The sequence below is a fragment of the Pristis pectinata genome, chromosome 33, assembly GCF_009764475.1.
Source record: "Pristis pectinata isolate sPriPec2 chromosome 33, sPriPec2.1.pri, whole genome shotgun sequence".
Lineage (NCBI taxonomy): Eukaryota > Metazoa > Chordata > Chondrichthyes > Rhinopristiformes > Pristidae > Pristis > Pristis pectinata.
This window is the reverse complement of record NC_067437.1, coordinates 7,124,181-7,142,932: the sequence shown is the minus strand read 5'-3', so window position 1 is coordinate 7,142,932 and position 18,752 is coordinate 7,124,181. Positions and strand designations below refer to the sequence as shown.

General features: G+C 47.6%; 1 protein-coding gene across 2 annotated transcripts in view; it reads left to right on the top strand.

Annotated features, from left to right (window-relative positions):
* LOC127585477 (caspase recruitment domain-containing protein 11-like) overlaps window positions 1–18,752 on the top strand; it is a 70,048-nt gene that overhangs the window by 30,902 nt on the left and 20,394 nt on the right. The window contains exons 11-15 of one of the 2 annotated variants that reach the window (XM_052042957.1): window positions 4,512–4,543; window positions 6,960–7,078; window positions 10,681–10,733; window positions 13,393–13,510; window positions 15,211–15,349. In XM_052042957.1, coding sequence (XP_051898917.1) covers window positions 4,512–4,543; window positions 6,960–7,078; window positions 10,681–10,733; window positions 13,393–13,510; window positions 15,211–15,349 — 461 coding nt within the window. Of the gene's footprint in view, window positions 1–4,511; window positions 4,544–6,959; window positions 7,079–10,680; window positions 10,734–13,392; window positions 13,511–15,174; window positions 15,350–18,752 lie in introns of both variants that reach the window. The other variant, XM_052042956.1, reaches the window with a different exon arrangement.

Genomic DNA, 18,752 nt, shown 5'->3' with positions numbered 1-18,752 from the left:
TTAAATACTTTCCCCATATCATCTGCTCCTATCCCTCTCCAAGGCTATGGAGAAGGTCAAGGAGTTATGGCCACTGTTTCCAAAAAGCTCTCCCACAGATTTGAAAACTGATCAGGCTTATTGCCTAGTACCAGGTCCAGTACTACCTCTCCTCTAGTTGGCCTGTCCACATACTATCAGAAATCCTTCCTGGACACTCCTAACAAACTCTGCCCCATCTATCTGCTTGACACTAAGGATGTGCCAATCAATATTAGGGAAGTTGAAATCACCTATGACAACAACCCTGTTATTTTCACACCTTTCCAAAATCTGCTCCTCAGTGTCTCTGCTGCTATTGGGGGGTCTGTAGAATACTCCCAATAGAGTGGTCGCTCCCTTCCTGTTTCTGATTTCCACCCAATGACTCAGTAGACGATCCCTCCAGGATGTCCTCCCTTTCTACAGCTGTGACACTGTCCCTGATCAGCAAAGCCACACCCCCCCCTGCCCATCTTTTACCTCTGTCCCTGTCCATTTTGAAACATCTGAACCCCAGAATATCCAGCAGCCATTCCTGCCCTTGTGACAGCCAAATCTCCGTAATAGCCACCACATCATAGTTCCATGTACTTACCCACGCTCTAAGTTCATCAGCCTTGTTCCTGATAATTCTCACGTTAAAGCAGACACACTTCAGCTCATCCAACTGACTGCAATTTTACCCTTTCAACTGCCTATCCTTCCTCAGTCTTTCTACATGCTGCATCCTCTTGTACACTAAATGCACCAACCTCTGACCCATCACTTGGGTTCCCATCCCCCTTCCAAACTAGTTTAAACCCTCCCCAACAGCTCCAGTGAATCATCCTGCAAGAATTTTGGTCCCCCTCCAGTTCAGGTGTAACCCATCCCATTTGTATAGGTCATATCTTCAGATCCACAAATCTGAAACTCCCTCTTCCTCTATATTCCCTCTTCAGGGCCTCATCTATTTTCCTACCCATATCATTGGTACCAATATGTACCATGACCTCTTGCTGTTCAACCTCCCCCTTCAGAATGCTGTGGATCTGATACGAGACATCCCTGACTCCAGCACCCAGGAGGCAAAATACCATCTGGGAGCCTTTTTTCACATCCACAAAATCTCCTGTCTGCCCCCTTACTATGGAATCCCCTATCACTACTGCTCTCCTCTTCTCCCCTTCTGCACCACACAACCAGGCTCAGTACCAGAGACCTGGTCACTGCAGCTTTCCCCAGTAGGTCATCTCCCTCAACAGTATCCAAAACATGTTATTTGAGGGGAACAGCCACAGGGGTACTCTGCACCACTTGCCTATTTGTCTTCCTTCTCCTGACAGTCACCCAGCTACCTGCTTCCTGCAGCTTAGGAGTGACTGCCTCCCTGTAGCTCTCACCTGTGAGCTCCTCATTCTCCTGTAGGAACCAAAGGAGCTCCAGCTGCAGCTCTGGTTCCCTAACACAGTTTGTAAGGAGCTGCAGCTGGATGCACCTTGTGCAGATGTAGCCATCAGGGAGGCTGGAGGTCTCCCAGAACTCTCACATCTCACAAGATGAACACACCACTAGCCCTGGAGCTATTCTAACTTCTCTGGCCTGGCACTAAAGGAAAAATCAAAGAAAGAAAGTTACCAGAGACTTACCTTAGCCTCCACCAAAGCCTCAATCCCCCTCCCCCAACACTGACCCACTCCACTTGACCATACCTTCCTTTTATTGGCTGTTGTTAATTAGCCAATCAACTATTAAGGATTTGCAAATGTGCCTCCTGTAGACTCCTGCAAGGTGAAACTCACAAACACAAGCACAGAGACTCACCTCTTTACAAAGCTTTTCAAGAAGGAAAACAATCTGTGTCTGAAAAGGATGTGAAGATTTCCCTGGCACCACAAATCACACAGCAGCTGGGGGTTAAAATTCAGTCCATTAAATAAATCTGGAATTAAATGGCAGTCTCAGCAATGGTGACCATGGAACAATGGAATAGTTGTAAATCCTTCCTGGTCCATGGATGTCCTTCATGGATGGAAGTGTGCCACCCTGTATGTCCTGTAAATGGCTTCAGGTATCCAACTGATAACTGCCTCCTGAAACAACCCAGCCCCTGGACAACGTGATGGGCTATAACCGCTGCCCTGGTTATCTATACCGCATCCTGTAGTGCAAGTACATGGCTCTCTGAAAGTGGTAACACAAATGGAGCAATAGCCCCCACTCTCCTGAGATCAGCTTACCTGATCTTTATTGCACATCTGTTTGTGGGAGATTGGCTGTGTCTTAAGCGTGGTTGTTGTATCTGATTCCACCTCCTCTGGCAGTGTGTTCCAAATCTAAACTACTCTCTGTGTTTAAAAAAAACAGATCCTGTTTAAATCTTCTACCTCCCTCATCTTAAACCTTTGCCCTCTTGTTTTTGATACCACAACTACAGGAAAAAGATGTTGCCTATCTGCCCCAATCTGTCAGGTCACCTCTCAGCCTCCTTCTACTCCAGGGAAAATGAAGCCACTCCATCCAGCCTCTCTCCACGGCTAAAGCCCTTAAACCAGGCAACATCCTGGTGAATCTCCTCTGCACTCTCTCCAGCGCAACCACATCTTTCACCGCCAGGAAAGAACAGTGGAGTCATTCAGTCAGGACCAATGTTCCCATCTAAAAATTACCCATTCACTTCCGCAATGTCAGCATTTATTGTCCATCCCTAATTACCCCTGAACTGAGGCAACAGATAAAGTCAACCACACGGATGGGTCTAGAATAACCGGTGAAGGAGCAAGGAGATAACCGGCTGTACATCAGTGAACCAGATGGATGTCTATGACGGTGTGATAGCTGTGTGAACAACAGAAAAATTAAAATTCAGATTTTATTGGTTTAAGTTCCCAGCTGCTGTGGTGGGATTTGAACTCACGTCTGTTAGTCGTTGCTTTAGAACTCCTGCTGCTGATTCAGTAACTGCGCTAAGCCAGTAAGTCCCGCATAATGACAAATGCAGCAAGCTCCCATAGGGAGCACTGTGAGAATGATCTGATATCCTGTCTCAGGAACCCTGAGTGAAGGGTGAATATCAGCCTTAACTGGGGAATTTTCTTTTCTAGTGGTGCCTTGAAGTCTTTTGTATCTGCCTGAGAAGTCAAGAGAGGTGGGGTATCTACTGAACCCAAGAAAAAAACAGCCCCTCCAGCTATGCAGGATTCCCACAGTCCTACAGTAAATTGTCAGCAGAGGTACTTGTGGTCTGCCGTGGGATTTGAACCCACAACCTGCTGTTTCAGAGGTGGGAGAGCCACACCAGGAAACTGACACATTGTGTGCAACTCCATCTTATGCCCTACCTGATTGAAAAAACTCTCCGTTGAAGTCAGTGGTTTAGGTTCAAGGGGGAAACACAACTAGTGTTCCTCCTGACCTGACAGGTGTTTTGGGTTAAGTGTGACCCCATGTTTGCCTGAGTCCTGATTGGCTGAAGAGCTGTTTTTAAGTTTCCACAGTAGAGAAAGCCGGATCAGTCCTCTTCCTAAAACAACACCACTGACCAACAGAGAGGTAACTCGGGCTGCGAGGCAAAATTGTGTCACAGGTAATCCAAGTTGGTGTCCCAGTGGGCAGCTGTGACTAAAATTAGCACCTGGTACCAGGTTTGGTTTCGTGGCAGAAATCTCGCCAAGTTAGTGGTTCAAACCCCACCACAGAGCATCTAGGTGCTGCCGCTTTACGGTAATATTGTGGGAGATATCATCTTCCGCACGAGACTGGCACAGACAAACGTACAGTATTTGTACTTAATCTCAGGACCTGTAATGCTGCACAAGTAGAATGAAGTTACTAACCAGACCTGAGTCAGTGGGGGGGGGCGGGGTGCATCACACTCCCACAACAACAGCAGAGAGACAAAGGAGGAAGGAAACTTCTTCAAAGTGGGCATCTCCCACTTTAAGTAATCCCCACCCCCCTTCCCCACAACACCCCCACCATTCCTCCCACTTTGTAATCCCCACCCCCCTTCCCCACAACACCCCCACCATTCCTCCACTTTAAGTAATCCCCACCCCCTTCCCCACAACACCCCCCCCATGCCTCCCACTTTAAGTAATCCCCACCCCCCTTCCCCACAAGCCCCCCCCCCCCACCATGCCTCTTCTCTTCCCTTTCCTAGCCTCTTTTTCTCTACCTTTTTTCTCTTTCTCTCCTTACCTTTGACCCATCCCCCGGTGGATCTGCTCTCCCCTCCTCCCCCGCACCTGCCTATCACTATCTCTTACCTGCATCGACCTATCACCACCTTGTGCCCACCCCACCTCCCCTCTTTTGTCCACCTATCACTGCTCTGCTTTTCCCTCCCATATTTTGGGCTTCCCCTTTTCCTATCTTTAGTCCTGAAGAAGGGTCCTGACCCGAAACGTTGACCGCCTGCTTTTCTCCACGGATGCTGCCTGGCCTGCTGAGTTCCTCCCGTGTCAGTGTTTTTCACCCACAACAGTGACTCCTGTCTTTCTGATTTACAGAGAGTGGATATGGTGAAGAAACGTCTACGATGGTACGTCTCTACTGCTTTTAGCGCGTGACCGTCCTTGCAGGCAGCAACCCAATGGGTGCTTCCTTTGCTATTTTAGTTTGGTCTTGACTTTCTCCATGATAACCCCCCAGCTATCATGGCCCTTGCACCTTATTGTCTGCCCACACTGCACCTTCTTTGTAACTGTAACACTTTATTCTGCATTCTGTTATTGTTTTTCCCTTTGCACTACCTCAATGTACTTGAGTTTTGAAATGATCTATATGGACAGCTTACAAAACTAAGTTTTTCACAATCTTGGTACATGTGACAATAACATGTTTATTCCAATTAGCCCGAGGTGCAGCTCATGGAATCTCGGCTCGGTCAAGACTTCATGAGCGACCTCCTCACAAACAGCGGGAAGCTATTCAATTTGATAGGCAATGGGGGTGATTATGCTGCCATGTGAGTGTCTGATTTACATATGGCAATATACACCTTGTAGCACACAGGCAGCTACAGAGATGGTGATATGTGCATGCAATCATGTATGTAGCACATGCAACGATGCACATACATACACAGACAGGTACATTGATAGTTCTTCTCAGGCAGTCCCTCGGGATTGAGGATGACCAGTTTCCACTCCAGGTCTGTGGGTTTGGAGGAGGTTGGTGACACCAATGTGGAACCCACAGACTCTGCCACAAGTGGTGCTGCCGGGACAGAGGGAGTGGCTGGTTTGGGAGATGCTGGGCTGTCATTTACGCTGGGCTCCTGTTGCTCTGACATAGGCTTAGGGTGTGAGGAAGGGGTTTTCAAGGGGATCCAAAGAGTGAGATTTTTACACAGACAGTCATCGATATCTGGAATGTGCTGTCAGAGGAGGTGGTGCAATCAGATACATTCTCTACATTTAAAAGGCATTTAGACAGACACTTAAGTAGGCAAGGCAGAGGAGGAAATGCCTCTAAAGTGAGGAAGTGGGATTAGCTAGCACAGATGAGTAAAAAAGGTCAGCATGGACAAAGGGCCAATTTCTCTGCTGTACCACTCTATAACTCTATAAAAGGAGTGAGGTTTCCAGTCCTGCCTCACCTCATTGTCTGGGCCAGGAATTCCCAGGAATCGGGGGAATTTGCACCTTTTCAAGGAGGTTGTAATGGAAACATCGAAATAGAAAAACTGGAACAGGAGTAGGCCATTCACCCTTCAGGCCTGCTCTGCCACATAATACGATCATGGCTGATCCTCTCTCTCAATGCCACATTCCTCTCCTTCCCCATACATGTTGATGCCTTTCTGGAAATCTCTCTCCTTGTTACATACATTCAGCAATTTGCCCCCGATCATCCTTCTGTGGTTCACAAGAAGAGAGTTCTCCTTGGTCACAAATGTCTTACCTCATATCCTGAAACTGTGACCTCTGGTTATACAACCTGAGCCAGGTAAGATCTTTGGTTTTACTACCCAAGCATCCTCCCTACATCTGATCTGTCGAGCTCTGTCAGAATTTTGTACAGTTCAGTGAGATGTCCTCTTTTCCTTCCAAACCCTCGTGACTACAGCCCTAGTCAACCCAAGTTCTCCTCATACGAGAGTCCCATCATTCCAGGAATCTTTCGCTCGGTGCACTGGTACTTCCTTGCCACGACAGAGCTTGGAATAGAGTGTGTGTTTTGGGAATTTGGTATCAAGTCTGTCAATGATGTAGTCTGCCCAGCGGAGCTGATTAAGTGGAATTGGTGCCTCAATGTTGGGGATGTTGGCTGGGGAGGGGATGCTGTCCCAGGAAAGGGGGAATGATGCTGATGTTAGTTCCTTTGTCCTCTCAGTGGATTTTGAGGGATTTATGAAGACGGTGTTGGTGTAGTTTGAGGTGAGAAGAAGGAATTTTAAATGTGACCTGAGGGGTGAGAGTTGTTGAATCTGGAACACTCTGTAATCCAAGGATCAGAGGCAAGGATAGAGAACGGGAATCACTGCTTCCTAGTAGACCATGAGCTTAGTGTTGGGTTTAAAGTCTTGATCTTTGAAACGTTTTTGTCAGGGAGTCAATGGTAAATTCCACAACTTTCCCCACTGTACAACACTATCCTCCTTGACAAGACCGTGAAAAGTATGGACTAATTTCCATACTCCTAAACATCCATCCATCCATCTACATATTATAAATGTACATATGCACATCCATATACACGTCTATACGTTCAAAGACTATGTACAAACACATATTCAAATCCAACATATTGGTGCCACGTTACCTGGGATTAGTCAGTGAAGAGTCAGTGTCCTCAACCCCCTTGTGCTTTTATTATTAACTCTGCCCTGCTGATTCCTGGGGTCAGGAGGGATCTGCCTTTGCTCCTCTAACTCCAGATAACAAATAGCCAGTCAAGCTAGCCGTGGTGCAACAGGCTTACACTGTTGTCTCGTCTCTCTGTCTCTGTTTCAGGAAGTCCTCTGGCCGGATATCGAGAATGACCGGTACATCAACAGGTTCTCGATGATTCCCTTCCCACCTTGCAAGGCATCTTTGATGCGGCGGATTAAAGATGAGGAAGCAGTCGGCAGGTGACATATTAACCGGGGGGGGGGGGTCGGGGGGTGTGGGTGGGGGTTGGTGGATGTACAATCAAGGTTCGTTCACATTGGAGACACGGGTTCCAGTTCAGTATTCGGGTCAATCCCCAGATTCGATCCAGCACTTGGTACAGATTTCCCCCAGGTATAAAAATCCTTTGATTTTCATTGGTCAACAGACTGGGAGGACAGAGAAAAATTGCTGACCCAATTCTGACAGACCTGGTGCTAAATGGCTGGGCTTTTTCATGGGTTGACCTCAGTTAGTGGGTCATGTTAATGCTTTTTTCATTCCGCCATGAATGTGAGTGACACTGGCCAGGTCAGCATTTATCGCCAATCCCTAACTGTCCTTAAGAAGGTGGTGACAAGCTGCTTTCTTAAACTGCTGCAATGCATGTGGTGAAGGTGCTCCCACAGTGCTGCTGTGATATGTGTACGGTAATTTTAGAGAGGTTCAGAGGGCTATCAACATTACTAAATTACATGCCTTTTCGTCTTTGAGGAGTTCTTCAATCTTTATACAAGATATTTTTGAGGGAGAGAGTGAGCACTGCGGAGTGGAGTGCAGGATTTGCATTCCTGTTGAATGACTATTTCATGCAGATATGCAGTGTACTCTTGCACATTCATTGTTCTGAAGTCAAGCTTCATTGCACAGTCTCCTACTTCATCTCATTATTTGCCCAGGACCTTAAAACTAAATTGGTACATTGGTTTATTATTGAGGTACAGTGAAAAACTTGTTTTGCATGCCGTCCATACAGATTATTTTATTACAACAGTGCATTGAGGTAGTACAAGGGAAAACAATAACAGAATGCTGAATGTAACAGAGAAAGTGCAGTGCAGGCAGACAATAAGGTGCAAGAGCATATTACTCATAAGGAAACCAGAAAATGCTGGAAATACTCAGGTCAGGCAGCAACTGTGGAGAGAGAGACACAACTAACCTCTCGGGTCGATGACCATTCATCAGAACGGGGAAAAAAGTTGGAGGTAAGACAGATCTGAACCATGTCTGGAGGTGGGGACAGGGGGAAGGAAAGTGAGCAAAAGTGAGAGAGGCGGGCGAACTAAAGGGATGAGGTGTGAGCAAAAAGGGGACCGGTGAAGGACTAAACACTGGGCCTAGAGGGCGGTTCATGGAATAATTGTCTGGTGTTAAGTACAGAAAGTGGTATTGGTATTGGTTTATTATTGTCACTTGTACCGAGGTACAGTGAAAAACTTGTCTTGAATACCAATTGTACAGGTCAATTCATTACACAATGTGGTTACATTGAGTTAGTACAGAGTGCATTGAGGTAGTACAGGTAAAAACAATAACAGTACAGAGTAAAGTGTCACAGCTACAGAGAAAGTGCAGTGCAATAAGGTGCAAGGTCACAACAAGGTAGATCATGAGGTCAGAGTCCATCTCATCGTATAAGGGAACCGTTCCATAGTCTTATCACCGTGAGATAGAAGCTGTCATTAAGCCTGGTGGTATGTGCCCTCAGGCTCCTGATGGGAGAGGAGAGAAGAGAGAATGACCCGGGTGGGTGGAGTCTTTGATTATGCTGGCTGCTTCACCAAGACAGCGAGAGGTAAAGAGTGCAAGGAGGGGAGGCTGGTGTCTGTGATGTGCTGGGCTGTGTCCACAACTCTCTGCAGTTTCTTGCGGTCCTGGGCGAGCAGTTGCCGTACCAAGCTGTGATGCATCCAGATAGGATGCTTTCTATGGTGCATCAATAAAAATTGCTGAGTGTCAAAAAGGACATACCGAATTTCTTTAGCCTCCTGAGGAAGTAGAGGCGCTGTCAGGCAGCAACTACGGAGAGAGATGCAGAATTGATGTTTTGGGTTGAAGAGCCTTCATCAGTACTTCCAGCATTTTCTGTTCACATTTCAGTTCTTGCTCTTTTGACCATCGTTTGATATCATTGGGTTTTGAAACTGAATGCAGAAGAGTCTTACAATCAGAATCAGATTTATTATCACTGACTTAAATGATGTGAAATTTGTTGTTTTGCAGCAGTACAGTGCAAAGACAATTATTATAAATTACAAAAATAAATAAATAGTACAAAGACAAAAAGAATAACTAGGAAGTCTTTATGGGTTCATGGACTGTTCAGAAAGCTGATGGCGGAGGGGAAGAAGCTGTTCCTGTAATGTTGAGTGTGGGTCTTCAGGCTCCTGTACCTCCTCCCCGACGGTAGTAACGAGAAAGGCTCTAACATGACTAACTGGAAGATGAGGTGCTTTTCTTTGAGCTCTGTAGGAGATTGAAGATGGAGAGATCAGAGTAAGCTGTTACAATGACTGGAAGCTCAGGGTCACCTTTCTGCACTGAATGGTGGTCTTTCATCCAACCTCTGTTTGATCTCCCCAGTGAGTCAGTTGAAAGTGAGACAATTTAATCACTGTTACACCTGGTCTTCAAGGATGGTGGGACAGATGGAGGGGGGTGGGCAGGCATTGCATGCCCCGCAGTTGAATGGGAAAGTGCAGTGGAAAATGAATGTTTTGTTGGTGGAGATTGTTAGAGGGAATGATTCCTTCGGAACGCTGTTAGGAGAGGGGAAGGTTTGCACGTTAGTGACATCACACTGCAGCTGGGGAAGTGGAGAAGGAGATATTGAAGGTGGAGGCTGCTGTGGTGGAAGGAGAGGGCCCATTGAGAATCTTGGAGGGAGGAGAGGAGGTGAGAGAGAAGATCGGACCAACCATGGAAGAGGAGAATCCTCGGATGGAGGTAAAGGATGTGATGAGAGGTACTGATAGAGTGGAACTGGAGAAGCAGGGAAACTGGGAGTCCTTGCAGAGAGGAGGTGTAGGGAAGGGACTGCAGGAGTTGGCAGGATGAAGCCAGTCAGGATCAGTTCCACCCCCCCCCCCCACCTGTTGTTCCTTTACCTGCCTCACTGTTTCTTCCCTTCACCCATTTCTTCACTTACTCACTCCGTTACCTTTACTTGTCCTTCCCTCCCTCTTTACTCGCTTGCAACCCGTCCCTTCTCTTGGCTAAAAGGTTATCGACCTGAAACGTTGACCCTGTTCCTTTCTCCGCAGGCGCTGCCCGACCCGCTGAGTATTTCCAGCATTTCTCTGCTTCTCAGGAGAGGCCAGGTCTGCTCTCCTAGGTGGACACATCCCATACACAATTGCACTGAAGGGTAGGGGAGTTCTCACTGGGGTCCTGAGGCCAAGCAGTCTCTCCCAATCCACTCACCATAAGAGATTATCCTGTCGTCAACACAATAGTGTTGGTGGCAGCATACTTGTGCATAGCCTGTCAGGCACATTTTCTATATCAGGACAGTATCAACATTTCAAAAAGAGATTCCCTGTCGATGAACCATCTCAGGAAGTGCTGAGTTTCAGAAATGCAAGACACATTCTTGCACTTAGTTTCAGATTGCTAGCATCTACAGTGTTTCGCTATTGTGTTAGTGTCCTCAGTCTCTCTTACTTCTACAAGTGTTTGAAACTAGTTTTCAGCCTACTCCCTGTTGTGCATCCTTCACTTTTCGTAACCTTGGTGATATTTTGCATTTGGGTTTTGCCATGAAATTTTGTTCACTGTGTGCTTTTCTTTCCTCTTCTAGGTTTGAATTCAGGCCTCTCAGTAGCTCAATGGATTTTGGCAACAGCTGTCCAGGTACCTGCCTGCAAATGACTCTGAACAAAGCACAAGAGGGGGTGGTGACTCTGTCGTCAGTAGAGCGCTGAGCTCTGCTGTAGGAGTTGGAAACCCCCATCGAAATCCAGATTATTTCTGATCAATCCTACTCATTCTACACCTTCTTCCCTTTTCTTTTGAGGGTTGCTTATCGACAGAAGCCCTGAAAAGGAGACACACTACCTGTCGTTAGACAGGCAACTCTAATGTCAATGGAGAGGGGAGACATTGGGCGCTATGGTGAAGTGGTTAACCGATTGTCTAGATTCAGCCAGCATTCCAAGCCAGTGTTGCAGGGCACACAGCTGGCATTTCAGGGTAAACAGTTGGTGTTCCAGGTTGGGTTTGAGCTGTGGAATTTAAATACAAAAGCATAAGATGTTAGTGCCCATAATGGTGACATTTAGGGGGTAAATAGCAGGAAGCTGTCCCACTGGTGGAGCGCTGAATGAACAGGAAGGTCTTGATTCACAGTGAAGAGCAAAAGGTTTGGGGAGTGCGAAGAGAGGTTCCCTCCGACAGAGCGGCAATGCTCGGAACCCGGAGGCACAGGAGGCTGCAGATGCTGGAATCTGGAGCAAGAAACAAACTGTTGGAGGAACTCAGCAGGTCGAGCAGCATCTGTGGAGGGAACGTTTCGGGTCGAGACCCTTCACCTGAACACTTCATCTTCTCAACCCGAAACGTTAATTGTCTGTTTCCCTCTGCCAATGCTGCCTGACTCACCGAGTTCTTCTGTCCGTTTGTTTGATGCTAATGATCTGAACCTTACTGCCCACAGGGCTGGTGGAAGCAATCAGGGCTGACAGAAGGGGATCAGATTGGTGTGAGCTGTTGGGGGAAAAGAGTGGGCAAATTGGTCAGGGAGAGTCGCTCCTCCAAGAACTGCAACGGCCTGCTGTGTAGTGACAATTCTATAGTTCAACAACTATACTAGATTGTTATAGAGAACTACCTGGCTCTGTCACGTCCTTTGAAGGGGAGATAATTTGCCTCCCTTAACCCAGTCTGGTCTGAACCTGACTCCAGACCCACTCCCCCCACCCCCCCAGACTCTAAACAGCCCAGCAACTACCTCAATATCTGGGGCAATAGGTGGTTTCATTGCTGAGAGTGTCACTCCATCAAGAGACTAAAGGAAAGCCAATAGTATGACCTAATAATTCTCTCCCAATTCCTTCCCACAGTAACTGATCCTTATTTTGAGAATTATTAAGTAGCTTTTCCTCAGATTAGACGTATAGGGGTCATACAGCACAAAATAGGCCCTTCGGCCCAGCTCGTCCATGCTGACCAAGGTGCCTACCTGAGCTAGTCTCATTTGCCCACGTTTGGCCTACATCACTCCAAACCATGTACCTGTCCAAATGCCTTTTAAATGTTGCACCAGCGATACGGGTTCAATTCCCACTGCTGTCTGTAAGGAGTTTGTACGTTCTCCCTGTGACTGCGTGGGTTTCCTCCGGGTGCTCCGGTTTCCTCCCACATTCCAAAGACGTACGGGTTAGGAAGTTATGTTCGTGCTATGTTGGTGCCAGAAGCGTGGCGACACTTGCGGGCTGCCCCCAGAACACTCTATGCAAAAAGACGCATTTCACTGTGTGTTTCGATGTACATGTGACAGATAAGAAATCTTATCTTGTAATTGTACCCACCTCTACCACATCCTCCGGCAGCTCGTTCCACATACCCACCACCCTCTGTGTGAAAATTGCGGCTCAGGTTACTTTTAAATCTCTCCCCTTTCACTCTGCCCTCTAGTTTTGTACTCTGCTATCCTGGGGAAAGCTTTGTCTGTTCACCTTATCTATACTCCTCATGATCTTATAAACCTCCGTGAGATCACCCCTTCAGCCTCCTCGATCCACACCAGCCACTGGGCACTTATCCGAATTAATCCCATCTTCCAGCACTAGTCCATAGGTGGGCGATTGAAGTGCTCTGAAGGAAAGAATGTTTGGTGTCTATTCTGCAGAAGGTACAAACTCTTCAGAAGATCAGCCCATTCACCACATTCCCTTGCCTTTGTTTTCAAATCCTTCATCTTCTCCCTTATTTTTGTTTCTCCAATTCTGCCCTCTTGCTCTTCTGGTTTTGCATGTATCACCTGTGCCATCAGCAGCCTGGGCCTTGAGCTCTGGAACACCCACCGTAGTCTCCCCTTCTTTACGGTCAATCTTCTGGTTACCTTCCCCAGTAGTTTCAGATGTGGCCGGTGCATTCCCATGAACCACCATACCAGTGGCGCAGTGGGTAGGGCCGCTGCCTTACAGCTCCAGAGACCCGGATTCAATCCTGACCTCCGGTGCTCTCTGTGTGGAGTTTGCACATTGTTCGTGACTGTGTGGGTTTCCCCTGGGTGCTCCGGTTTGCTCCCACATCCAAAAGACGCACAGGTTGGTAAGTTCATTGGCCGCTGAAACTCACCCCCCCCCCCCCCCCCCCCACCGTGTGTGGGTGAGGGGTAGAATTGATGGGAATATGGGGAGATTTGGTTGCAGGGAAAATGAGTGGGAATTGGGATTGCTCTGAGTGCCAGCCGAGGCTTGGTGGACAGAATGGCCTGTTTCTATGTCATGAGAAAACGCTTTAACTGCACTGAGAGGCACCGTGTAAACACAAGCTGTTTGCTTTGCAGATAAAATTCAAAACCTGAGCTTATCGTTCACTGCTGGATCAGAGAGGGACTTCTCGTTCCCAGACTCTGAGGACCTGGGAGAGGCATCGACCAATGTCAAAGCTGGCAGCAACAGGAGGTAACTCACTGCCTGTGACTGTCCCCTCCACCACTCATCCACCCTCAGATACCACCCCCTCCACCACTCACCCACCCTGATACCACCCCCTCTGTCACTCACCCACCCCCATACACCACCCCCTCCACCCTATTTACCCCTCCTCTCCATCCCTCAGATTTACCCCGCAATGGCCCCAGGTTCCTTCACTCTCACCCATCAGATGACCAGAAGGGCTCCAAAGGGTTGACAGATTCCCCTGCTCCTGACCAGCTCAGTAACCCTGAGTTCTCTGCCTGTGGCCATGGTGTTCATGGTCTTCAGGTGCCTGTGTTCCAAAATGATGAGGGGTTTCAGCTTCAGTGTTGGACTGATAAACTGGGGTTGCCTTTGGAGCAAGGGAGGTGATTGGGATCAAGGTGGGTTTGGGGGAAGCAAATCTAGGGAAGCTATTCCTCAATTCATTGACACATTAATGAACCTCACTGTGTAGATGCAAGGAAGGTGCTTCCCTTGTTTGCAGGGCTCTGGAGCAGGGAGTCACCTTTGTAAAACGAGGGTCCGCCTTTCAGATGAGAAATTTCTTCACTGGGGTCATTGCAATTCTTTCCCCAAGGTACAAGCAGATTGATTGATAGACTTTTAGATATTAAGGCAATCAGGGGGTGTGTGGTCAGTGCAGGGAAGTGGCACTGAGGTAAAAGGTCTTATTGGATGATAGATTACATGCAAGGGGCTGAATGGCCTTTTGTTGCTTCTATTTCTTATGTTCCCATCAGTGGAGGGTACAAGGACTCAAGAACAGGTTTAAAGTTTGGGGTAAAAGTTGCAAGGAGGATAGGAGGAGAAACTTTCCACACAGTGAGCGGTGTTGGTTTGGAACTCGCTTCCTGGAGGAGAGATGCAACCAGAACAAGAATCAGGTTTATTATCATTGACGTATGTCGTGAAACTTGTTGCTTTGCAGCAGCAGTACAGTGCAAGACATAAAAATTACTATAAATTACAAAAATAAATAAATTGTGCAAAAGAAGAATAACGAGGTAGTGTTCATGGGTTCATGAACCATTCAGAAATCTGATGGCGGAGGGGAAGAAGCTGGTCCTGAGACATTGAGTGTGGGTCTTCAGGCTCCTGTACCTCCTCCCCGATGGTAGTAACGTGAAGAGGGTGTGTCTCGGGTGGTGAGGGTCCTTAATGATGGATGCTGCCATCTTGAGGCACTACCTCTTGATGTCCTTGATGGCGGTGGGAGGGGGGAGGGTGGGGGGCTTTGTGCCATGATGGAGCTGGCTGGATCTCCAACCCTCTGCAGCCTCTTTCAATCCTTCACATTGGAGCCTCCGTACCAGCCGATGATACAATCGGAATCATCCAGGGCTTTCAGTGGGGAGTTGGATGGGCTATGGGGAAAGAGCAGGGGAATGGGACTAATGCGAGTTGGCATCTTCTTGATGGGCTGAATGGCTTCCAACTGTACCTTAACAATTCTATGATCTGGCTTTGCATGTTGAAGAGCCTCTTCCTGATTGTTCTTGTCGCTACACCCTCACCTCCCACTCCTGTGCACCCCCCCTACTGTACCCTGCCTTCCATTGCCCTGTGCAACTCCTCTGTCCCATTACAACACACTTCAAGTCTCTGATCAACAAGGAGCGGCTTGGTTACAGGTTGTGTTGTTGTAGGACACTTTCTCTGTCGTTGTCTTTGCCGGATCTCAGCAGCATCAGCATTGATGTCAAGCACGACCACGAACACATCCTCAGTGACCTCACCATCGTCGGGGGCAACACAGCCAGCATCTTGGCCAACCCTGAGCATCAAGGCTCGGAGCCACAGCAGGGATACCAGCTACTGGGGGTGAGTCAGATCCAGGGTCTCCCTGCCAATCTGTCCCTACGTTGGTCATCCATTCCCCATCAACTACTCATCAGTGTAGGACAATAAAAGCTAGCATTGCCAGTGACCCTCAGATCCCGTGTTTTAAACCTGTTCATTAGTTTCCCGAGACATAAGAGACTGCAGATGCTGGAATCTGGAGCAACACACAAGATGCTGGAGGAACTCAATGGGTCAGGCAGCATCTGTGGAGGGTTTGGTTCACTGGTTTTTTTTGAGTCACTCAGTGCCTGTCAAGAACTGGTGACAAAGTTCTGGTCAGACCACATGTGTTCAGTCTGGGCTTTGCATCCAGTGGGATTCATTCTTCATTGCCACACCCAGGGGTGGTCCAGTGGCACAGCCAGTAGAGTGGCTGCCTCATGGTGCCAGAGACCCGAGTTCAATCCTGACCTCTGGTGCTGTCTGTGTGGAGTTTGCATGCGTGGATTTCTTCTGGGTTCTTCCCACACCCCAAAGGCACTCAGGTCAGCAGGTATTGTTATTGGTATTGGTTTATTATTGTCCCTTGTACCAAGGTACAGTGAAAAACTTGTCTTGCACACCGATCATACAGGTCAATTCATTACACAGTGCAGTTACATTGAACTAGTATAGAGTGCATTTATGTAGTACAGGTAAAAACAATAACAGTACAGAGTAAAGTGTCACAGCTACAGAGAAAGTGCAGTGCACTAAGGTGCAAGGTCACAACAAGGTAGATCGTGAGGTCATAGTCCACCTCATTATATAAGGGAACCGTTCAATAGTCTTATCATAGTGGGGTAGAAGCTGTCCTTGCCTGGTGGTATGTGCCCTCAGGCTCCTGTATCTTCTACCCGATGGAAGAGGAGAGAAGAGAGAATGACCCAGGTAGGTGGGTTAATTGGCTGCTCTAAACTGTCCCGTGTGTGGGTGAGTGGTAGAATGCACAGACCAGCCTTGCCTACTCTTTATGTATGAAGCTGTAATCTAGTTGATCCACTGTGTCCATGTTGAAAGCAGTAAATGAGCGCATGTATATATGATGCAGTACCTATGTTTTAGACAGCTGAAGACCCACATTTACCTGGAAGCCTCTCCTCTTCTGTGTAATGGTGCGACAATTGATACATCATATGAATTTCCTCTGAAGTTAGTACGGATAATTGGGACCATCCCCAGGGAAGGTGTTGAGACTGTACCGAGAGTGCTGTGCACATTTTCGGTCTCCGTACTTAAGAAAGGGTATACATGGACTGGAGGTTGTGCAGTGGAGGTTTACTGGGTAGATTCCTGGAATGAGGAATCCTTACCCAAAAAAAAGGAAATCATAGCATTGGAGGTAGCCCAAAGGAGGTACAAATAATCTGCTGGAGGAATTCAGAGGGTTGACCAGTATCTGTGGGAGGGAAAAGAATTTTCAGCATATCAGGTCGAAACCCTGCCTCAGGACTGAGAGTGGAGGTGGGAGATGGCCGGTATAAAGAGGAGAGAGGGAGTGGTGAGACAATTTCTTCCCCTACCCCCCCAACAGATGCTGCTCAACCCACTGAGTTCCTCCAGTAGATTGTGTGTTGCTCCAGATTCCAGCATCTGCAGTCTCCTGTGTCTCCAAAGGGAGGCAAAGGATATTCACCAGGCTAATTCCTGGGGTAAGAGGGTTGTCCTATCAGGAGTGGCTCGACAGTTTGGGTCAGTATTCTTTGGAGTTTAGAAGAATGAGGGGTGATCTTATTCAAGCATTAAAGACCTTGAAGGGGCTTGGTGGGGTAGACGTCTCCACAAGTGGGAGAGTCATGAACAAGAGGACGTGACGACAAGATAAGGGGCTGGTCATCTAAAACTGTGGAGTGCAGGAATTTCTTCTCTCAGAGGGTGGTGAATCTCCAGAATTCTCTGCCCCCGAGGGTGGAGGAGGGTGGATCATTGGATGTATTTAAGGTGGAGATAGAGGAATATCTGAAAGATTGAGAGTTATGTGGGGAACATACAGAAGAGGAGTTGAGGCCGGTGTAGATCAACCATGATGATTCTGAAGGGTGGGGTAGGATTGAGGGGCCAAGTGGCCTACTCCTGCTCCTTTCTCGTGTTTTATGAAGGGGTCGCTGTAAGATGAGAGGTCAAGCAAGTTGGGCCTATACCTGTCGAAGTTTAGAATGAGAGGTGATATTATTGAAACATATAAGATTCTGAGAGGGTTGACAAGGGACAACAGTGGGAGGATGTCTCCCCTAGTGGGGCAGTCTAGAACTAGGGAACATAGTTCCGTATAAGGGGTTGCCCATTTAAGGTTGAGATGAGGAATTTCTTCCCTCAGAGGCCGTGACTCATGGAAGATATTCCAGTTGGAGATAGATCAACTGAGGGTGTCTGTGAAGAGAATGGGGAAAGTAATGTCCAGGGCAGGATCGAGCGGCTATTTGATTTGTCTTTGTCCCTCGCTCTATGTCCTTCTGTCTAAGGAAGATGCAGGGAGACAAGGAGTTTCTGCACAGTGTTGGGTCAGAACATGTTGATGTAGCAAACAGCAGATCTCAACCCTGCCCTGGGTGGGGGAGGAGACAGTTCTCCAGGTGAAACAGCTCAAACCCAGCGGCAGAAGAAACTTGCAGTAACGTGTCGGCCAAATTAATTGCAACCAAACAAAGACTCTTCGGCGACTTTAGGCTATCTCCTAGCACTTTACAGCCAGTGAGATACATCCTAAAGTGCACCAGCTGTTGTGATGTAGAAAATGTGACAATGCAAGTTGTGCACAAGAACCCACAAACAGCAATGTCAAAGTCAAAATCAAATTCGAGTTTATTGTCATATGCACAAGTGCATGTGTGCACAGGTGCAATGAAAAACTTACTTGCAGTAGCATCACAGGCACATAGCATTGTATAAGCAGCATTCACAAGGAAAAATGTAAATTAAACATAAATTATACACAATTTTCACAAGAAAGAACACAATTAGAACAAAAAAAATCAAAGCCCATGTTAGTGCAAAGTGTTCAAAGTGGTCATAGTGCTGCAATACTGAGGTAGTGATTAGGGTTGTGCAGGTTGGTTCAAGAACTGAATGGTTGAAGGGAAGTAGCTGTTCCTGCACCTCGTGGTGTGGGACTTCAGGCTTCTGTACCTCCTGCTTGATAGAAGCTGCGAGAAGATGGCATGGCCCGGATGGTGGGGATCTTTGATGAAGGATGTTCCTTCTTGAGGCAGCACCTCCTGTAGATACTACCAATGGTGGGGAGGGACGTGCCCGAGATGTATTGGGCAGAGTCCACTATGAAATGACCAGTCGCTCTGATTTTTTGGGATGTTACTGAGGGATATATATTGACTGGCACCGGGGAGAACATTCTGTTGCCCTCAAAATGTTGGTGTGGGACCTTTAATGTTGGCCTTTCAGGTCT